The 19,931-nt window shown below is 39.2% G+C and overlaps 1 protein-coding gene across 1 annotated transcript in view; it reads right to left on the bottom strand.

Moving 5' to 3' along the window:
* The window catches only part of LOC124159691, a 377,132-nt gene extending 357,658 nt beyond the window's left edge, over positions 1-19,474 (bottom strand). Inside the window, exon 1 of the mRNA XM_046535601.1 lies at positions 18,832-19,474. Within this exon, the coding sequence (XP_046391557.1) occupies positions 18,832-19,474 (643 nt within the window). The remainder of the gene's footprint in view (positions 1-18,831) is intronic.
* Between the last annotated feature and the right edge of the window lie 457 nt (positions 19,475-19,931).

The raw sequence follows: 19,931 nt of genomic DNA, 5'->3' as shown, positions 1-19,931 counted from the left end.
TAAAACGTCCAGCACTCACAACGAATACGAATACGAACGAACACTGCATACGAATAGGAATGGTGTCAACATTAAAACTCACTGGCTGATTACTAATATCATGGCCGTTAATACTCTTTATTATTATCAACAATAGTTGTTAGGAAAATATGCGATTTTTTAGTTTGGTAGGAGATAGATACAATTCTTTTCTCATTTTCTTTTTTAATAAAAAAGTTAATTTTCAGATAAATTCGAAGAATAACTGCAAATCGATTGAAGTAATCAGAAAAATCGTAAGTTTGGCCGCGCAATAGAAAATTCCATTATTTTGAATGAACGTACTTTTAAATTACGAAAAATGAAATACCTTCACCAAATCCAATGCTTAGCATGTGAACCATCAGAGGATTCTTCTGGGGCCGTGGTAGTAAGAATAAGCCACTTAAATAACCAATATATCCAATTAAATATAAAAAAGAGATATTATCGGGCCTAGCTTTACTTGCAACCAATTAGATACTACAAAACCTTTCTCCTGTAGAAACACATACCGATTTTTCTCATGTACCACAAACGTATTTTCAATTTAAAAAACCTAGTGTAAGTCACGCACAAGAGTGCGAGAGTCACCGTAGCATTTCCATTTTAATGTTATAGGTAAGGAAATCACATTACGGCGATGGAATCAGCAAGATTAAACAAGCCGAGTACATTCTTTGTTTCTTGAATCTTTCCCTTACCGTTGCCGCACCCTGAGTTGGGCCCACCCACTACAGTCACCGCTTATCTCGCATGATCTTATCGGTCACGATCGGAAATATGACGGAAAATAATGATTTTATTTCAAAATCGCCATGTTTCAGCTATTATAGAAGGAAAAGAGAAAAATATGGTGCCATCACCAAATTGTAAATGGTTGTGTCTTTATTTTTATATATTATTTTACTTATTTTTTTCCACCGAAAACAGCACGATTGGCCTTTTTATATCCTACCTCGACCTACCCTGGCGGGACTCGAACCCGCGGCCTCTCGTGTGGCAGGTATGAACTTTACCCCTCTCGTCATATTTTGCCGACCTCGGTGGAGGTGGAGTAAAGTCCTTGCCTGGCAACCCGAGGATCGCGGGTTCGAGCTCCGCCTGGGTATATTGTTCCTACCCAGGGCGTAGTTGCGTGTGATAGTCGTTGTTAGATGTCATTTACCCCAATGTAAAAGTTCTTAATTGAGATGTTTTCGGAGCGATGAAGATAAATAGATAAATATTTAATAACTCACGATATTTTTTATTAAAAAACTTCTTTTTTTCCTGAACTCATTGCACGTCGTATTCGAGGGGCGTGGCGCACGATAATTTACGGTAAAATATTCCAGCTTCCACGGCGATCGGTGAGACGTTGTCGGAGTCCATTATTTCTCTCGATTCATTAAGTTAAGAAGAGTGGGTGAGGGAAATCCTTAAATTTCAATTTAAACGGCCTCGCACCGCGCGCGCCCTTCAGTCGGCGGAAATGTGGCTGGCGTAAATAAATCACTTTCGTGCCTCGGCGGTCGTTCCGAGTTACGTTTGCGACGGAGTGGTAATTCTCTCCATCTCTCTCTTCCCCACCTCCCTCCCTTCCCCCGAAGGGTGCGCCTCCCGTGTTTTCTCTGCAAACTGACGGAGCCAACGCGTGTGGCGGGCGGGCGGGAAATTAATTCTTTTCCCGCCGGAAACAAACAAGTGACTGGGAGACACGCGCCCGCTCGCCGCACTACAACCGTCCCACTGACTCGTTTCCCCGCGAAGGACATGTCTTTCCCCTTACTTTCCACTCTCTTGTTTTGTAGTTCATTACCGATTGATTCTCTCTGAGCGGGTACGCATCTCAAGAGGTGTTTGGTATTCACAACATTATTGATAAATTAAAATAAATGACAATTTTACGCACAAAATTTTAACTCACGATTTGTTTCGACTCATTTTATGAGGTAGTATCTATTTGGTGTAGTGTGATGGTTTTCTACTATCTTATTCTTTACCTGAAGGTAATTCATAATGAATTGAAGTGGAACGTGAGGTATTTATGAAAATTTACATAAATTTCAATTAATTAATATTTAAGAATCTCACTTGATTTAGCCCAAAATTACCATGTGCAGGTATCCCATTTTTTTGTGAAATACAAGCCCTTCCACTTCCGAAATGAAAAAGAAAAGGCTGCGTTTGACTCTATCATATGTACCGTTTTCCTTGTTAACTGAAAGGTACGCTCTGAATTAATCGAAACTTTGAGATAAACCGTTTCTGAAAGTGATCGTAGCCTAGAGCGAGCAATATTTGAGTATGTTCACTCGAAGTTAATCCCCATTTTATTCTTCATTGTCATCGGTAAAGACGATTGAATGAAAATCAACCAGCATCTTGGGAATCTATTCATATTGTATCCGGACAAGCTCGTTTTTTTAAATGGATATAGCTATAATGTTAAAAACTTTTACCTCACCCACTCTTATCCTAAATTAGAGAAATTTTGATAAAAAATCCAATATTCGAATGTTTAAGTATATTACTCATGTCATAAATCCAATTGGCCATGTAATTTTGTGTTTGTGAGTACATAAATGGCATCAGTATTCAAGACTGAATATGAGCAAGTCAATAAGTGAAATATATTTATGGTAAATCGTCCGCAAACTATTTTTGAAACACGTTTCTTAGTTCTCTAACTAAACAAGGGATTTAATTCTTCCTCTATAAGTTCATACGCGAAATGTTCTCGCTACTGTTGGGAAGTAGTTGAGGATAATCATGACTTATAGAAATGAAAGGAAAAATTATAAGCAGACTAGAATCGTAGCGGAAACCCTCAATTCAATTCCAAACCATCGGAGTGCTCGCCGTGAACCTCATGTCATTAAGAGCGATCGAAAATTATCATAAATCATGGAAACTCCATAAAGAACTCCACAGCAATGGAAATTAAATAGCTTTTTTGACAGGCGTTAATTTCTTTTCCTGTGCTTTTAAATGGATTTATGGTTCACCGAACCATAGATAGTATTGATCGTGCCATTTTTCACCGCAATAATCGGTAATGCATTTAAGGCACAAATCAAGCTGAAAGAAATTCCTCGAGGTTTTTCTCGTTTGCGAAGAAAATGCGAATTTATCTCGGTTTATATCCATCGAACGAGAAATGAAACGCGAATTGAAGGGTGAAGATTTTTTACGGGATTTGAGCCGTTTGAAACCTTATCTTGATACTCCCTCATTCATGCAGCCAATGTAATTGCATTTCTTCTCATAAACCGCTCCGTGGGAATTAGATTTACCCTCTCTCCCTCGCTCCTTGTTTTTCCCCTATTGACGTGAGAGGTATCTCAAGGGCGAGGAAGCCTTAATAAAGTCGCCATGGGCAACAGCGACTCTGGATCATCGAGTCCTTTGAGTCGCTCGTAGTAGATTTTTTTCTCCGCTCTCTCAAAAATCCTTTTCACGGTGGAAAACTAGAAATTTCTCGATACAAATCTACCGAAGCGGTTACGATGACTTCAGATACGCACTACGTTATCTTCCAACTCAATGCTCTCAGAAATATGTTCTGATAGAGAAAAATAAAACTTATCCTAACTGACTTTCTAACATATGGCCTCATCATTTTCATCGTCAATGTTTGGTTTCTTCTTTAACGTCCTTTATAACCTGTTCCATATAATTTTGTCACGGTCTTTATTTTCAAATCTTGCCATCTATGCGTTTATCGACGATTGTTTTCATCAGGTATACATGTCTCAAGTTTAAGTAATTTCGTCTTCTTGTTAAGGTTTCCATGAGTCTTCTCACCTCTCCTACTCTTCTTAGGACTTCCTCATTACTAATTCGATCGATCCAAGTGAGCATCATCATTCATCCACAGCACCACATTTCGAAAGGCTCCATCCTTTCTTTTGCGCTCTTTGCCTGCTGATAATTTCTTTCTTGCTTCTCTCAAACCTAGTTATCTTGCCTACCAAATAATAGATCCAACACCCTTTTACAGTTTTCATTTTCCCATTTTAATTGTAGTTTAGACTTCTTCTATTCTAACGCATACTAGTATCTTAGATAAAATATGGAAAGTTAAGGAAAAAATAAAGTTTAACTTAGCTGAATATAGTATTTATAATGATAATGTGTAGCTTAGGACTATTACGTGACTCAAAAAGTCAAAAGACAATGATTTCATTAAATCAGTGCTGTCACTGATCTACAATAACGGAGAGAAACACACTCTTATAAATATGTAGGCTCTCAAAAAACATATTATCCTTTTTCAAGGGCCTCTGTATCAGCATTGGCTTCTCGTTAAGCCATATTATTTCCTCGTTGATGATAAATCACAGGTTAACATAATGAAAATAATCGTAGTTAGGTTTACTTTTGTGAACTTAGGTGGAGGAATAGCATGTCTTAGTATTTTGCTACACGACATACCACGGTTTATTTCACCTCAACGACTCAACGCCATTATGTAGAGGGGCGTTGAGTTGTTATTCAAAACACTTGACTCTCTTTCTGCTTCGAGAATATTTGCACCTCCCGCCTAAATCCACTACTTTTGTGTGTACAAACTGTGTCTGTGTAATAAAACTTTATTGAGCCATTCTTAATCTCTGTTTAGCTGGAAACCTGGCAAAATCCCTACAATGTGCCGAGTCATAGAGTGATCCGTCAATGCACGTCGCGTGCGCGCAACAGTTACTATTCAGTGTATCTATATGGCTATGAGTCATTATGAAGAAACAAGCCGATGCACCACCAATATATTTAACTGTATTACGGAAGACTATCTTACGAGCAACGTAGCTGAAATTCTCAACAATCAAAACAAAATATTTCTGGGCGGAAATGGGTTAACTTCATTCTCCATTAGTTTAATTTCGTTATTGCATCATTTCTTCGTATAAAGTGTTGATTTTATACCGCATCGGAAACATTGTATCGCCAAATATCATGTACATGGGCGTACCTAGCGAGGGACAGGAGGGGGTAGCTTTCCCCTCCCCCCCCCAGAATCAAAAATCGCAAAGGTCATTAAGGAAAACAAGCAACAAGTTTTTTCAAGCAAATAATTTTAAAAACTAGTAAAGAGCTGTTACAGTTACCTTAAAATGTAGATTTCATTCACCTTTTCCATGGTTAAATCTTACCTACAACTTGAACAACAACGGCTTGCCCCCCCCCCTTAGTTTTGATCGTAGGCACGTCCTTGATCATGTATAACCAAAATATTCTTGTTTGATATTGGCGCCCGAAGTGGATTTTCCTTTGTAGCCTAAAGAGGGCAATGAGGGATTATCCCCTCATCCCGACACCTGTCGGAATATTTTTTTCATTATCGAATGCTTTCCTGGGCCAATGAGGCTACAATCCCGGCCTCACTCACTGACCAACGGGTATCATCGTTATCTTCAAGACGCCTGACGGAGGAGCCCATAATCTGGTGGCCTGGGGTAAGTCACTCAGTGCTCTAGAGGAGGCCAATTATCTTTTGGATACAGTCCACTTTTTATGTTTTAATTGTGAAATGCTCGGCATTCTGTAGTTCTCTCGGATTACGCAATTGCGGACGGGACAATAGACATTCTATTGTATTACTAAAGACGACCTTAAGAGCAACGTTCCCTGAATATCTTCACAATGGCAAAGAAAAATTTTTCTGGGCAGAAATAGGTTAACTTTCATGTTTTTTTTTCATGTAAAGTGTCGATTTTGGACCGCATCGCATTGCATAGAGGCAATTGTTCAAGCAGGAAATATCGGTGGGACACACTCTGTAGTGAAGAATGATAGAGGAGTTTTACGTCCAGGACACTCAATTTTTTGTGGCACCGGAGCAACGCTTCGGACGAAAGAATATATATAGTCCCTTTTTTCTCGCGGCAACCCATCAGGATTACTACCATCCCGAATGGAAATAGACGACGTGTTTATCTACCTGACCGTTCTCCCCCCCCGTCCCCCGTCCGCTCTGGCTTTGCAGGACGGCTATAAAAAATTCGAGGGCTTTTCTCCCCCCCTCCCCTCCGAGTCGTATACAAGTGATGAGTCCAAACCTCCTCGCCCCCCTTTTTTCATTTTATTCTTTTAAATCCCTTCGTCCGTATGACTGTCCAATTTTTTATGGCTTTGCCGTCGTCTCCTTTCGGAATAAAGGTTACGACTGAAGGGCCATTCCACGGAATGGCTGAGCTGTGCATCAGGGAAAAGTAATAGAACCAGAATCGGCACCTCTTCGAAAAGAACGAGGGAAATTACATCAATAATTCTACTCATGGATGACCGTATTGACATGTCTACGCGATTACTCCGTGACGTGATGAAGAGTTTTCTTTGTAGAAGGCTAATCGTGGAGTCGTACCTACTTAGGTCTACTCACAGTGCTTGACTACTATGGTGAACGTATTACATCTCTTTCATATCATACAAGTGCCCACAAAATGGGCTTAGATGCCAAAAATATCGCAGGTATTGCCATAATTCTGCATGTTTTTGTCATTATGGCTTCTAGAGTAGGGGCCAAAAAGTCCCAAAACGTAGTCTTGAGCATTTTAGCGAACCACTAACTCGAGTTTACGAAGACATCGGTGGGTCTTGCCACGGTTGTTGGATTTTCTTCTTATGGCTTGCTAATATTAGCTGCAACTAGCTTTAGCAACAGGAGAACACGAATAAAAATACATTCATAGCTGCATAGTTCACATCCACACGTGAAGCGGAGTAGGTAATAAAAGTACCTACTTTTGATAAAATTTATTCTAGTGACTTTTTGTAGATAGAGCCCTGGTACGTATTATATTAATTTCACAAGCGTATTAAGGGGTTGATTCAGCGATTATGAATGGAAATTATTGGTATAACTTGAGCTTATGTGGTCATATGGTATTTTCCCCCTATTATTATCTGGATTTTAACTGATGTTTGTACTCCAACTCAAAACCCCATAAAGATACACTTTTAAGTCCTCTTCGATGGATCGGGACCATCTACATCATCTAAATCAAAGCCGAACCCGCGTCAATGTACTAATCGATTATTCAGTACCATATTTATCCCATATGGCGAGACATGAGGTTCAGATCCAAGTCTAAGAGCTGGCAGATTAGAGATGTTCAGAATGGGGCACAGTACTTCTATGCCCTGTCTCCTGATAAATATGAAATTTAGAAAATTTGGTTTTGAGAGTGTTTATCAACATTATTTTGAGGAAGGAAGTTGAAAGTTTGTGATCAAAATTCAGAAAATTCATTGAATCATCCCTCAAAATATTATTGGTCCGGTGTGCCCACGACTCAGATGCACACGAGTGCGGCCCTAGTTTGAAAAATGTGTGCAAAAAATAAATACCTCTTAATTTCATTATCTACTGCTTATGCCTGAGCAAATTTCGTAATCACTTCGTACTCGCTTACATGACTGTTCATATTAATAGCAGCTTCTGCTTATAATAGACTGTTTTTTACCATAAAACATCAATCGATTTATTTTTAACGATTAGTTTAGAAAGAAATGAAATTGTACTCACCGTAAAAATTGTCAGGTGAACTGCATTTAAGTTACTGAATCTCTGTTTCTCGAATTACACACTCGCATTGCGTGTTGCATACTACCAAGGATGTGGTTATTCCATTAGAGGCTTAACACTCTCAGTGCCACCTGCTTGGAGTGTCACTGGCGAGAAATGCCAATGGTAATTCAATGAAATGTAACGTATTTGAGAAAAAAATCTATGATCTCTTTTTTTGGTATATCGATATGCTGTTTTCTATTTCACTCCCATTATAATAATTTTTGTCTGTTTAATTAATACTTATTTTTAATTCAAGTATTAAGTAGCTGCATAGTTATTACTTTGAAAACCGATAACACGTGGCACTTCTCGGCTGAGAACAAAAAGCCTATACATCGGCCCGCGGTCAAGAGGGTTGAGTATCGCTTCAATCAATTATAATGGATTGACTCTGTGATAATTTAATTTAATTACTGATGAATTTAATGTTATCAATGTTTAGTAAACATGCATACCTATTTTAAGCTCAGTTGAATGTTTGGCAGTGAATCAAATTTCGACAACAACATTCCATCCATGTAAACAGAGAGGAGTAGAAGTAATAAGTTCGGTGTAAAAACAACGTCCATGCTTTCTGTCTGCTGCTGCTACCATTTATGGTAATTATGTTGAGCTCCTTTCCTGTTTACTCTGATATGCTTTCTTGACGTCGGCAATCAAACACAAACTTCTTTTCATTAGCATTTGTATGACTCCCATATCGTGTTGCTTGCCCGCATCACTTCAAAGGGAGTATACTAGGGCAGATTGATATTCCTACTCATAACTTCCTCCAACTCCGCGCAAAAGAGAAAATTTCCGAAATTATTAAGCAAGCGCCATGATTCTGTTAAATATTCTTTCCTCTTAATATTTTCTTGCATCTCTCCTCCAGTTGTTTTATTGCCTTTATTTGTCTTTGGAGAGGGAAGCTTCTCTTAATGCGTCCCTCACTTTGTTCTTCAAATGGGCAGGAATCATTATGTATGGCGTAGTATCTTTGGCTCCGCCTATGGCTACATCCCACCATCCTGATCATATGAGGCTCTTGAAGATAACCTGCACTTCTTTTTACTGCCAAACTGTCAAAAATATGTTGCTGAAGATTGCAATAATTTAATCCACCCATTAGTTCATTGTTAAAGCCAGTACAAATAAGCCCAGTGACGGAAAGAGACGGGTGATAAACGGAAATTCAATATGGAAGCCCGCCGTCTGTAAATTACACGCAAGTATCATAAAAGTAAACAGGAAGTGGCATTTTGTAGAATATTTTAACTTCCCTTATCAAAAAAATATGCCTACCTTGAAGATTCATCCGTTCTATCAAGGTCACTCGTAGAAGTTGACCAAGATTAGATTCTGACATCATTACCAGTCAGTGTAGATATAGGGTTACGGATCATTCTGAAGAAACATGTTACTATAACACCAGTGGTGGATCTATGGGGGGGGGGCTAAAGGGAACATAGCCCCCCCTTGGGTACCCTATTTTCACTAGATAGAATGGTAATTTTGAATTTTGTTTGGACCCCCACTACTGCTGGGAAATTACCCCCACATAGCCGCCTTCTTGTTCCTATCCTGAATCCGCCACTGTATATCACCAAATCATTTCACTGGATTACCAAAAACGACTATAGAAGCAACGTAGCTAAATATCTTCACAATCGCTATCAGAAAGTTTTCTGGGAGGGTATAGGTAGGTTTCCTCGTAGCATTTTGCGATTTTCTCCCCTTCCAAAGTGGAAATCTCTCTTCGTCGTAATTAGAAACTTTTTGGGCTATTTCGTCAATGTTTTGGAGACCTTCACGTTTTCCGACCGACGCTAATTTTGAGGGAATTTCGTGAAGGTTTATCAAGGAAATCTAGATTGCTTCTCTAGATTTCCTCGGGAAAGCAACTGCCATCAGTCGGGAAACGCTGGGGTCACCAATACATACATTTAGCGAAATTGTCCTAAAAGTTTTTAATCGCCATTAAGACCATCCGCGAAAGATTTAGCGAAGAATTTATACCTTATTCAATTTATAATAAGGCAGCATTACTGTTTTTTATCTGTAAATCATATTATCTCTCTCCCCTTCCTCGATTACCTGACATCCTTCCTTCTAACGCACTTTTCTGCGTTTTTGTTCCGTTTATTAAGCGATCCATCCAAATTTAAATAAATGAAAGATTGTTGCACTTTTCCATAAAAATGTTTACTGCGTGCAACACGTGATAGCTCTGATGATGATGATGATGTCTCTGTGAGCCGAAACGCGTTGTACGCAGTAAAATATTTTGTGAAAAAGTGCTCCAATCTTTTACTTATTTAAATATGTCTAACTTCCACCAATTGAAGCCTGAATCTGTTAAACTGATCCATCCAAATCCAACAGCAATTAGTCGTTCGTCTTCCTCTCCGTCCACTTCACCCTCTCCATTCTTCTCCACATTCTCATTTCCAACGCCTCTATTCTTTCCTCGTTCTCCTAACTCATGGTCCGCATTCCCACTCCATAGAGCTCTGCATTTTAACACATTAAGGTCCACAAAGAATGCAGTCATTAGATTACATAACAAAATACGTTTTTAGGCTAATATTATTCTTTTCAAACCCAGAGCTACTTTTGGGAGAATTCAAATTTCAAGATTTTTCATTATGAAAACTTGAAAATTTTTCAATCAATCATAATTATTGTGGCAGCTGAATATTTCGTCATTACAATTAACAACACAAAATCATGCAAAGTTTAGATATTTCCGAAACAGCATTTTTGATGTTGCTTAGAAGCAACAACAACAATGAAGCGCATTTTATTCGTCGGCGCTACAAGGCAGCGCTATCTCGTTTAGTGGTTCTTTTTAATCCTTTTAGTCCAGTAGTCCTTTAGCAATCGTTTTGCATACGTTAAATGTGTGAGTTATTCGATTTTTGGACTTGGCTTCGCATTACTGCCGTTTATTTTCTCGTGAAAAGTGGATGTCGATGACAGGTAGCGCCGCGAGTGGTAATTTTGAAAATCTGATTTTAATGCGCGCTGAGCGACAACAATTCTGGCGGCGGACTCGAGAATCCTTTAATGTAATATTCTTGTACCCTTCCCTAATTGCGCAAATTACCTCAGCTATCAGTCGCCTCCTCAAAATACCATACCAGACTTCAAAAAAATTAACTAATAACCAATCCTCCTTGTGCTAACATCGTGAGTGAATGAAGACCATTATGGGGTCGCAGCGGGTCGCTGGCTGCTTGATCTATGTCACTTATGGGAAATGGCGGGATTGACGAGACTGAGGGTATTTGGAGAAGTGTATGAGAGGTCTCGCTGGGCTGCGTCCAATGAAATCGTGCTTCGATGGCCACGACACAGCCGATTCGATTAGTGACAAGTCGAGCGTGGTGGCGGAGTGGCTGTGGAAGACGTAGAATGGCGCTCGCGCGGGCGACTCCGTGGAACGCCGGCGCATTCAACTTCCAATACCTTCATGGATATGAGCAGGGCGGGAATCCATGGTGCTCCTCCGTATTCATTGAATAAAATGGCTGCTCTGGTGTTGAAAGCGTTAGGTTTCCTCCTGAATTCGCTGTCGCCGAAAAAATTAGCCCATCGATTCATACTGTGATACATTGGCAGAATATCTCTGAGTCAATATGAGTCACGGTGCTCATTTTATGGCATTATGAAACACATTGCTGTATTCCAAAAATATTATCACTCCACCATTTTCGGCCTCTTTACCACATCCTCAAGGGTACTTAGTACGTTACACTGCACTCGTAAAAGTACTCTTAAATCATGCATATTTTATTCTTCGGGACGGCCTGATGGGTCAGAAGTAATCATACGTGTGTCAAAATAGTGGAATTTCATGAATCATAGGGCCGTCGGCCAATACTGCTGCTTGTTTAAAAAGTGACTCTTTCTCAGACTCCATTTTGTTTCGATATTGAAAAAGCAACTTTATGCTTGCAGATTATTCCAGGGAAACTAATTAATAGCTCTCCAGTGATTTATTTTGAGTGTGGTAATACGTTTCAATTGAATTACACAGCAGGTTTTGACTTCAGTGACAGCAGTGTGTGAACAAAAAAAAATTGTATGGTGGGTGGGATTAATTTTTTCACATCTATCAAGTTATGGGAAATAATTTTTTATTTTTCACAAATGAACCATTCATTCTCTAGTCATGCGTGCATAATTCCACAGAGAAATGATCATTCGCCTTGACCGGGATACGAACCCGGATTCCTCAATTTCCAGCCGAACTTATTTGTGCATTTCGAGTAACTTCGTAAAGTTATCACCATGGCTAGTCTCAGTTTACTAGAAGCTCTGATCATGACCTGAATTTATTCCGCAAATACTTGCGCATCGCTAGAAGCCTGGAGAAATATCGACTTCTCAAAGCCAGTGTCATAAAAATAGCTTGTGACGATCGGTTAAAAAAATTATAATCAGTAGTGCATTTTGAAGGGTGTGATTTGACTTTCACGGGGATAACATTTGTTTCCTTTTTCGGATAAACCTCCATGAGTAAAATAGCAAGCTGCTGAAATTAAAGCGAAAGATGGAGTTTAAGTATCCCTTATAATTTTTTTACAATTTCCATTCTTTAGTTTTAAATGAAACACAAAGAAATTGTGCTGTCCATTTCATTTTAATTTTACAAACTGTACCACTTCTTTTAGAGTACAGGGTTTGTGAAATTAAAATTAAGTGGACAGTTCGATATACTTGTGTTTCATTTAAAATACTACCCCGCGATATCCTTCTGGAATAAGTTGAGTTCTTGAGTTTAAAGTATGTTCTTCGGTGGCCAGGCACGATGCTTTCTTGTTTCTCGTCTACGATTAATCAATCCGGAGGTCACGGCAGAGGGATAAACACGTTCACATGGTCCCTTGGCTGAGGCATGAAAATAACTTCCAAGTGGCCTAGTTTTGACATTTGTGTTTACCTTTCCTTTAATGAAGAGCTGAATAAGAAGAGGAAGTCTAATGAAAGAGAAGGTGGCGTACTCCGACTTTATTTCGTCCCTCCAGCCAAGCAGCCACGAGAGAAAGAGAAGTAATATTTTTCTAAATTATAACTGCGTGTGCACCGAAAGAATGTAGGTTGTGCGAAAGCTGGTCATCTTTTTGTTTATAATTTATTATTTTTAATGGCTATGGACATGATTTTTAAACGCTCTGCAGTTATAACCACATTTGTAAAATCTGACACAATAAAAGGTATGTTTTCCGGTAATTCTGTGGAAATTGTTAATATTTAACATAATGGAATCACTTAGTCTGATGCAGTGAAGTTTTCTCGGGTTTCGCACCGGGTCAGACCCTCCATTTCTTCTTCCAACGTTTCGATGGACAACTCACCCATCGTCATCAGGGATTCAGGAATCCAATACCAAATCCTCAAAGCCTTATCTTGGCAAAGGTAGGGATGGTATTAGAATCCCGGCATCTTAGAAGAAAAGCAAGGTCAGGCAAGAGCCTAGCCTTCTCCTTACGCAGCTCCTCAAGTCTCCGGTTGCTACGATGAATCTCCTCCCCGTAGAGTCGAGTAATATAATTTTTGTTTTTTTTTTTCCCGGCGAACAATTGTAGTGAAGTTTTCTCGGGTTTCAGAAAAGATAAGGCTTTGAGGATTTGGCATTGGATTCCTGAATCCCTGATGACGATGGGCGAGTTGTCCATCGAAACGTTGGAAGGAGAAATGGAGGACCTGACCCGGTGCTAAACCCGAGAAAACATCACTGCAATCGTTCGCCGGGAAAAAAAACAAAAATTATATTACTTAGTCTGATGTACACACTTTTTTATTTCGGCCGACCTAGGTTTCAACACATAATCCCACTATCAAGGTGAATGAACCTTAAAAATGGCATTATGGGATGAAACCTAGGTCGGTCGAAATAAAAGAGCGTGAATACTATTAAGTTATACATTATGTTAAAAACTGTCATGCTTAGGACGGTTTTGTTACAACATTTATGCCTCCCTTGTCCGTAGCAGTTATATCGATGGCTAAGTTCTAACAACACGTATCTCAAAAATATCAACTTTTTAGGAGAACAAAAAAAACGATTCATTTTTTTAATTGTGTATAATTTTAATTCAAATTAAAAACCAAAAATACATAAAACTGAAAAAGAAGCATACATTTGTGAACAAACGGTTGTTTTTTTTGCGTAAATTTCATTTTTTATAAGCAATGTTAGCAGTATCAACTCAGACCGGCCAAATTTTGAGATACGTGTTGTAAGAACTTAGCCATCGATACGTAACTATTATATTCATTATGATACATAAATCAAAAACTCCACGAATTGGCGAAGATCTCCACTCCGCTCGCTTATCGCTTTGACTTTTCATATTTATGTTTTCTTCCCAATGACATTCTTAATTACTTGCCCGATGCAACTCATTTATGGCATTCCTTTGCCTTTCTTTCCATCGACCTGTCCTTCCATAAATGCCTCAATCAGGTCTCTTGAAGAAATTCTTCCTGATGTGGTCGATTTTGTGCTGTGTTTTCTTTTTATTGTTTTTAGAAGACCACTCATTCCTTTTCTTTGTGACATCAATGAGTTTAGGATAGGTATTATCTGTTGAGTTCCGATCGTTTCTGCGGTGTCGTTCATTATATTGTATTGTAATTATTCATACAACTGGTAAAGTTATCTTTGTCACTATAATTAATAGAAGAATAATATCAATATCTAAATAAAAAATTAGAAAGATTACTGCAGTAAAAAATGTAAGCGAACATATAATTCGTGCTACATAAAATGGATCAAATCCGCACTTGAATATTGTTCTTTTTCTTGGTATTAAATTGATTATATTTTTATAAGATAGAGGCAATTATTGCTACTGGTGTTCCTTGTAACATTAATACAATACTTATAATAAATATAGAATTCAATATTTGCTCTGGTTTTTATGAGGCCTGAATCAGTCAGATATACTAATTTACCAAACAAATATCTACCTCATCAATAAATTGAAATATAAGGAATAATCAAACTACATCTACAAATAGATGACTTGATAAATAATATTTTTTTTCGAATATTGGGAATCATTCTATTCCATATTTACGATAGAATACCTTGAAATTACAGCCTCGGCCATCAATTTATATCAATTGATCTCGTTGTTATAGTTTCCTGGCAACAAGCGTGAAATTCAACACTTATATAGAAATCAGTTTCCCAGTTTTTTTCGTAGATGTTAACTTCTGGTTCTTTCTTCCGTTTCAACAAGAGAAGATGGCCATCAAGTTTAAGGCGGCCGTGATATCTCGTCTCAGCGATTGCCAAACGTCTAGCGTGCCAGAAATATGAGAATGGGGTGCTTAAGGGAAGACATCTCTTTGCAAGCTCTCCCTTTTTTTGCCAAATTTGAGCGGAGACTGCGAAAGTCCACCTGAAGGAAAAAAACCTGGTGATACAATTTCTACCATAAATTTATTTTCATTTGATATATATCCCATTTCAAATTACAAATTTTGCTCAATTTAAAGGGAAGAACTGTTAAATTTAGATGGGCGTATTCTTCTCCTAGTTGGTATCTACTCGTGGTTCACGTAAGAACTTACCGAAAATGAGGGAATGCTTGATTTTTTTGTTTTTCACTGATCGCAGCATTTTGAAACTTAAAGTAACTAAAAAGCTTTACTTAACCCTAATACGGGCAACACATTTTTCTGACGTAATCGGGCAAGGTGAGTCCAATGGACTCTTTTAACTTATGCTTTTAATTTAAACTATTAAACAGTGAAAAATATTACTTTTCACATCAATTGGTACATATTGTGCACTACACAGTGATAATTTTACATCATTTTGACAATTCAAACCAAATATTTGTAAAATGCACATTACTTTTTACATTTCGTGCAAACAGACTTACCTTGTTCGGATTTGTGGGAATTCAGGGAAAAAAATATTTTTTAAGTTACTTTAATTCCGAAAGAAGTTTGAATTACTCTAATTTATAGGAAATATACAATTAGAAGAAGTAAAAAAATTACAACATGCTGACATTTCAATAACATAATAAAATTCTCAAAAATGTGATGCGATGAGTCCAAGAGACTCATCTTGCCCGTATTGGGGTTAAATGAGGCATAGGGTAAACAGATCAAGGAAAAGGTCAAATTTGGCAACACTCGTCAAACTATCAAAGAAAACATAAAAAAAAACAAAAAATAACCAGAGTTCACACGAATATTACTTCCTTGCCGGGGACTGTCACAGCCGCATCCATCGTGGGGTTCCATCAACCTTACGAAGTATCCAAGGTTAGCTAAGCGAGGTCCTTGCAGCCTTGCAAAAGTTTCCAGTCGGGTCGTGTGTATACGGATGTTGCAGTCCACGGCGAATAAGTAATATTATCGTAAACTATCAAAGGAGGTTTTTCTGTTTTTTTTTTTTTTGTTTTTCTATTTTGTTTTGTTTGTTAGCTTGACGAGAAGTGCCATATTTTATGCCATTGGAGACCCTTTCCTTCACCTTTTAATAAATAGAGGCCGTAGAACTGAATTACCTTTATTTAAGTCATACGATATGTTAACATGGGCTTCTATTCTACAATTTTGTCATTAATAAGTGATATCTGATCTTTTGAAGATCCTTACTTTTGCGACTCGCATTTTTTTTGGCACTCACGCGAATTGGAAACTTAAAACGCGTCGACTATGCATCGAGACAAAGGGAGTGGGGGTTGGTTTAGTTTGGGCGAATAAAGTAAATGGAAGAGGTAAGATGCAATGAAAGAAAAAAAATACGGCGGAGATGTTCATCCATAGCTTGCAAAGAAAATTTTTATGAGATAATGAAGATTTAGCATAGGTTACGGGATCAAACGGTAAGAGGAAAGGGATGGAAATGTGATATCTGTTTTTTTCTTGACGCGCTATGGCAGTAAAGTTTTCTTGGCTTTCACACCTAGTAATATTTTGCATATGGAAAATGTCACCTCGTGTGAAACACAAGAAACCTTCACTACACGGTGAAATCGTGTAACAGTGGAAAATATTGGACTCAGATGAACAATATGAAATAAGTTCCCCGCGTATGAATTATGTCTCATTTATTGTAAATAGTTGTGAATTTCAATTTCAATGCTTTACATATGCCTGTAACGTATATATTTTGTGTTAAAACTTTACTGGAATCTCCAAAAAATTATCACAATGGAATATTGGATCATGTAATATACCCGTGATCTGGAAATGCCATTCATGATTCATGAACAAGATTCAGGATGATCAATATCATTCCATAAAATAGTGGTTTAACTATTGATCATCCTCATGCACATACAATTTTCATAAACGTGGCATACATGGGAAATAATATAGCTCTTGAGGTTCTAAAGAGCTAATTTATTTAGTCATGTGCATATAAATGTTTTCCATTTGAGTGGTAGTATGTGTAAACGGACAAATGCTCCACGTGATCGGTCAACAGAGGGAACTAAAAAAATGGCAGACTGCATGATGGTGGGGAGGGCGTTTAAGGTTCAGAGGATTCTGAAGTCATTAACCGAAGGAAGGATTGGGTTACCAAGAAAAGGAAAACAGTAAAGCGCCATATAAATTGTGTCAAAAAAGGCATGAAATTTTTGGAACTGAAGAAATATCTATTGATATTATCGGGTTGATCCATCGTAGGGCTGAAGAATCAGGTTCTTTCGGCCTTGTGTTAAAACTTGCGAACATGACCATCATCAATAAAATTTACACTCTTTTAATATCAAATGCTACTTGAGTTATTCACCTCTACCTGTAGAAAAGCCCATCAACTCCATTTAATATTAGGAACTAACTTGTTAATAGACGCGATATTGAACGAAAATGCTCAGAATGTTTTTGATCTGGGGAAAAATTGGGTGAAATTATAAGACCACATTTAATTAAGAATAATTTACTCTGGATTATTACTCGGATTTTTAAATTATATTTGCCTTGTAAATTATATTTACGACTGATAGAATGAAGTTTTCAAGTGGTTTACTTATGTTGAGGGATTTGAATTTTTTCTTGAATGATAACCTTTTAGAAAAGAAAAGAAAATGAAAGTAATTGTAAGATAAAATTCATATAATCCGGTTTTTTTACGACTCTTTGACACAAAAAATTCATTTTCAAATTGTGTAGCTATATAAATCAAATCTATAATTTGTAAAACGTAAAAATGTTTATAATTACAAGTTCCCTTTCATACCTTGGCCGTCTTGATGAAGTTCTATGTTTTTTCTCCAGCTTTGCCCAATTTGAGATTATTATAAATTAAATCATATGGATCGTATTTACGTAGCTGTACCTTTGTTATTATCTATTAAAACACGCGTCTTTACCGTTTGTTTTGTATTCGAACCAACCTACAGATTTATAATTAGTTTTAGACATATAAATGCCACCATAAAGTTATATGTACTAACTCATTAATGTCATTATTTTGACTGCTTTGAGGAGTCCAGAGTACACTCGTTTGGGTACACAGAGTACATTTCAATTATTTTAATTAGCCATTTTTCATCACAACGAAAAGTATTAATGGAAACAATTTCTTTTATTGCATTTTAGGAGACTGTTTTTTGTTTGTCAATGGAATGGAAATCATCCCAATTACTGCAAGGGTGAAGCACTACTATATAAAGGCCATTCGTTCCTGGATTTACGAGCCACGATTGACCAGGGATTGAGGACAACCGTGCATTATTGACTCAGTGCCATGTGAGTATTCATTTACGCACTAAATTGCTCTTTTCCATCGCATGATCTATGAAATGCACTAATTATGTTACTCTCAATATCAGGAATCGACTATTTGCCATCATTAAGAGCTCGTAAATTTTTTCAGGGCAGATGGCTTGGCTTCTTAATTATCAAGCAGATACTATCGACATCAGGGTTTATTTTTTCAGTGCTGAAATACGTCTAAGGTACAGGCAAGCTCAGATGAAATTCTTTATCCCTTAAAATTTCAAGAAGATAACATTTCAATAAGATAGTATTGTAGGAGTGTTACGTCACGACAAAGCCAAAACAGGAGTGGGATGCGTCCTCTTAAATATTAGGCTTTCGGTCAAAAATGAAGAGGGAATTGTAAAATATTCTCGAGTTTTATTCCTGGTGAGCTGCTTACAGGCAGACGTTTTGACGGTAGAGGCAGCCATCGAAACGTCGGCCTACATGCAACTCACCTGGTGGAAAACCAGAAAAGAATTCAACAGTATCATCCGCCGGGAAAGAGCAAAATCATAGAAAGAGAGACTTACCCGCTAGGATTGCAGCCAAGGCGGCGACCGCCAGGGAACCCACGGCACAGGGCCCGCTCACCTCGCCGGCCACCTGACCCGTGACCGCGAACACGCCGAGGGCCCAGGGCCCAGAGAGACCGCACCCCACCAACTTCACCCCCGCTAGGATCCGCCTGCCCCAACCGGGACCACCGCCCCCCTCCCCGCCCCCTCCTCCCGCCCCGCGCCTCCACAGCAACACCGTCCAACCTTTGGAGGGATCCGAGGCACCCGGATCACCCTGGGGGTCAGCCGATGAAGCCGTGAGCGGCACGGACAGCAGCACCTCGGTGTCGCCCGTCGAGGCCTCTGGGGAGTGTCCGGGGGGACCGCCGGGAGAGAAACCGCCACCCGTCGGTGACTCGGCGAAGGTCGGAGAGTAGAGATCGCACCTATCTTCGTCATCCTCGTCTTCGTCGTCACTCCCCATGAGCCACATCCTCTGTTCCGCCCCCAGGGGGCCTCCGCCGTCCCGCTCCCGCCTCCGCCACCTCCGCCTCCCGGCCGCCGAGCCGCCCCTCAGGAAGGACAGGAGCGAGGGGGGCCTGGGAGCCCTCTGAGGGGGCGGTCTCGGCCTCCCGCCCCCGTCCCCCAGCTCCTCGTCGGCCCAGCTGCGGGCCATCCCGCGGTAGGAGTAGCCCGCCGTCGGGAATGGATTCAACTATCCACGGCTAGCTCAAACAAGGGTCTCAGGTGAGGGGAATAGGTGTGTGTATACAGTGTACCTTATGGAGAGAACTCAACCGCCCACCGCTACAGAAGTAAGAGATCGCAGCACGTGGGGAGACGTAAACTTTATCAATATTAGGAGATACTCCCACATCAGCTGTTCTGTTTTTCTTGGTGCTATAACTTTACCCGGTTTTACAAGGGGTAAATGGGAACTTATCCACGGTCCATCGAAGATTGATGTGACCGAGCTGAGTTAGGGAAAGTTTTAACAATCAATGGCTACTCTGTAGAGGTGGTCCTTACAAGATGGGAGAGGGAGGAAGGTGACTGTCACTATGGAGAGTTACTCTCTAATCGCCACTGCTATTCAGCTCGCGCCTGACACTGCGTCCCGTTTGGATTGGTCA

Source organism: Ischnura elegans, chromosome 5 (assembly GCF_921293095.1).
Source record: "Ischnura elegans chromosome 5, ioIscEleg1.1, whole genome shotgun sequence".
Taxonomy (NCBI): domain Eukaryota; kingdom Metazoa; phylum Arthropoda; class Insecta; order Odonata; family Coenagrionidae; genus Ischnura; species Ischnura elegans.
This window is presented reverse-complemented; position numbering and strand designations above follow the sequence as displayed.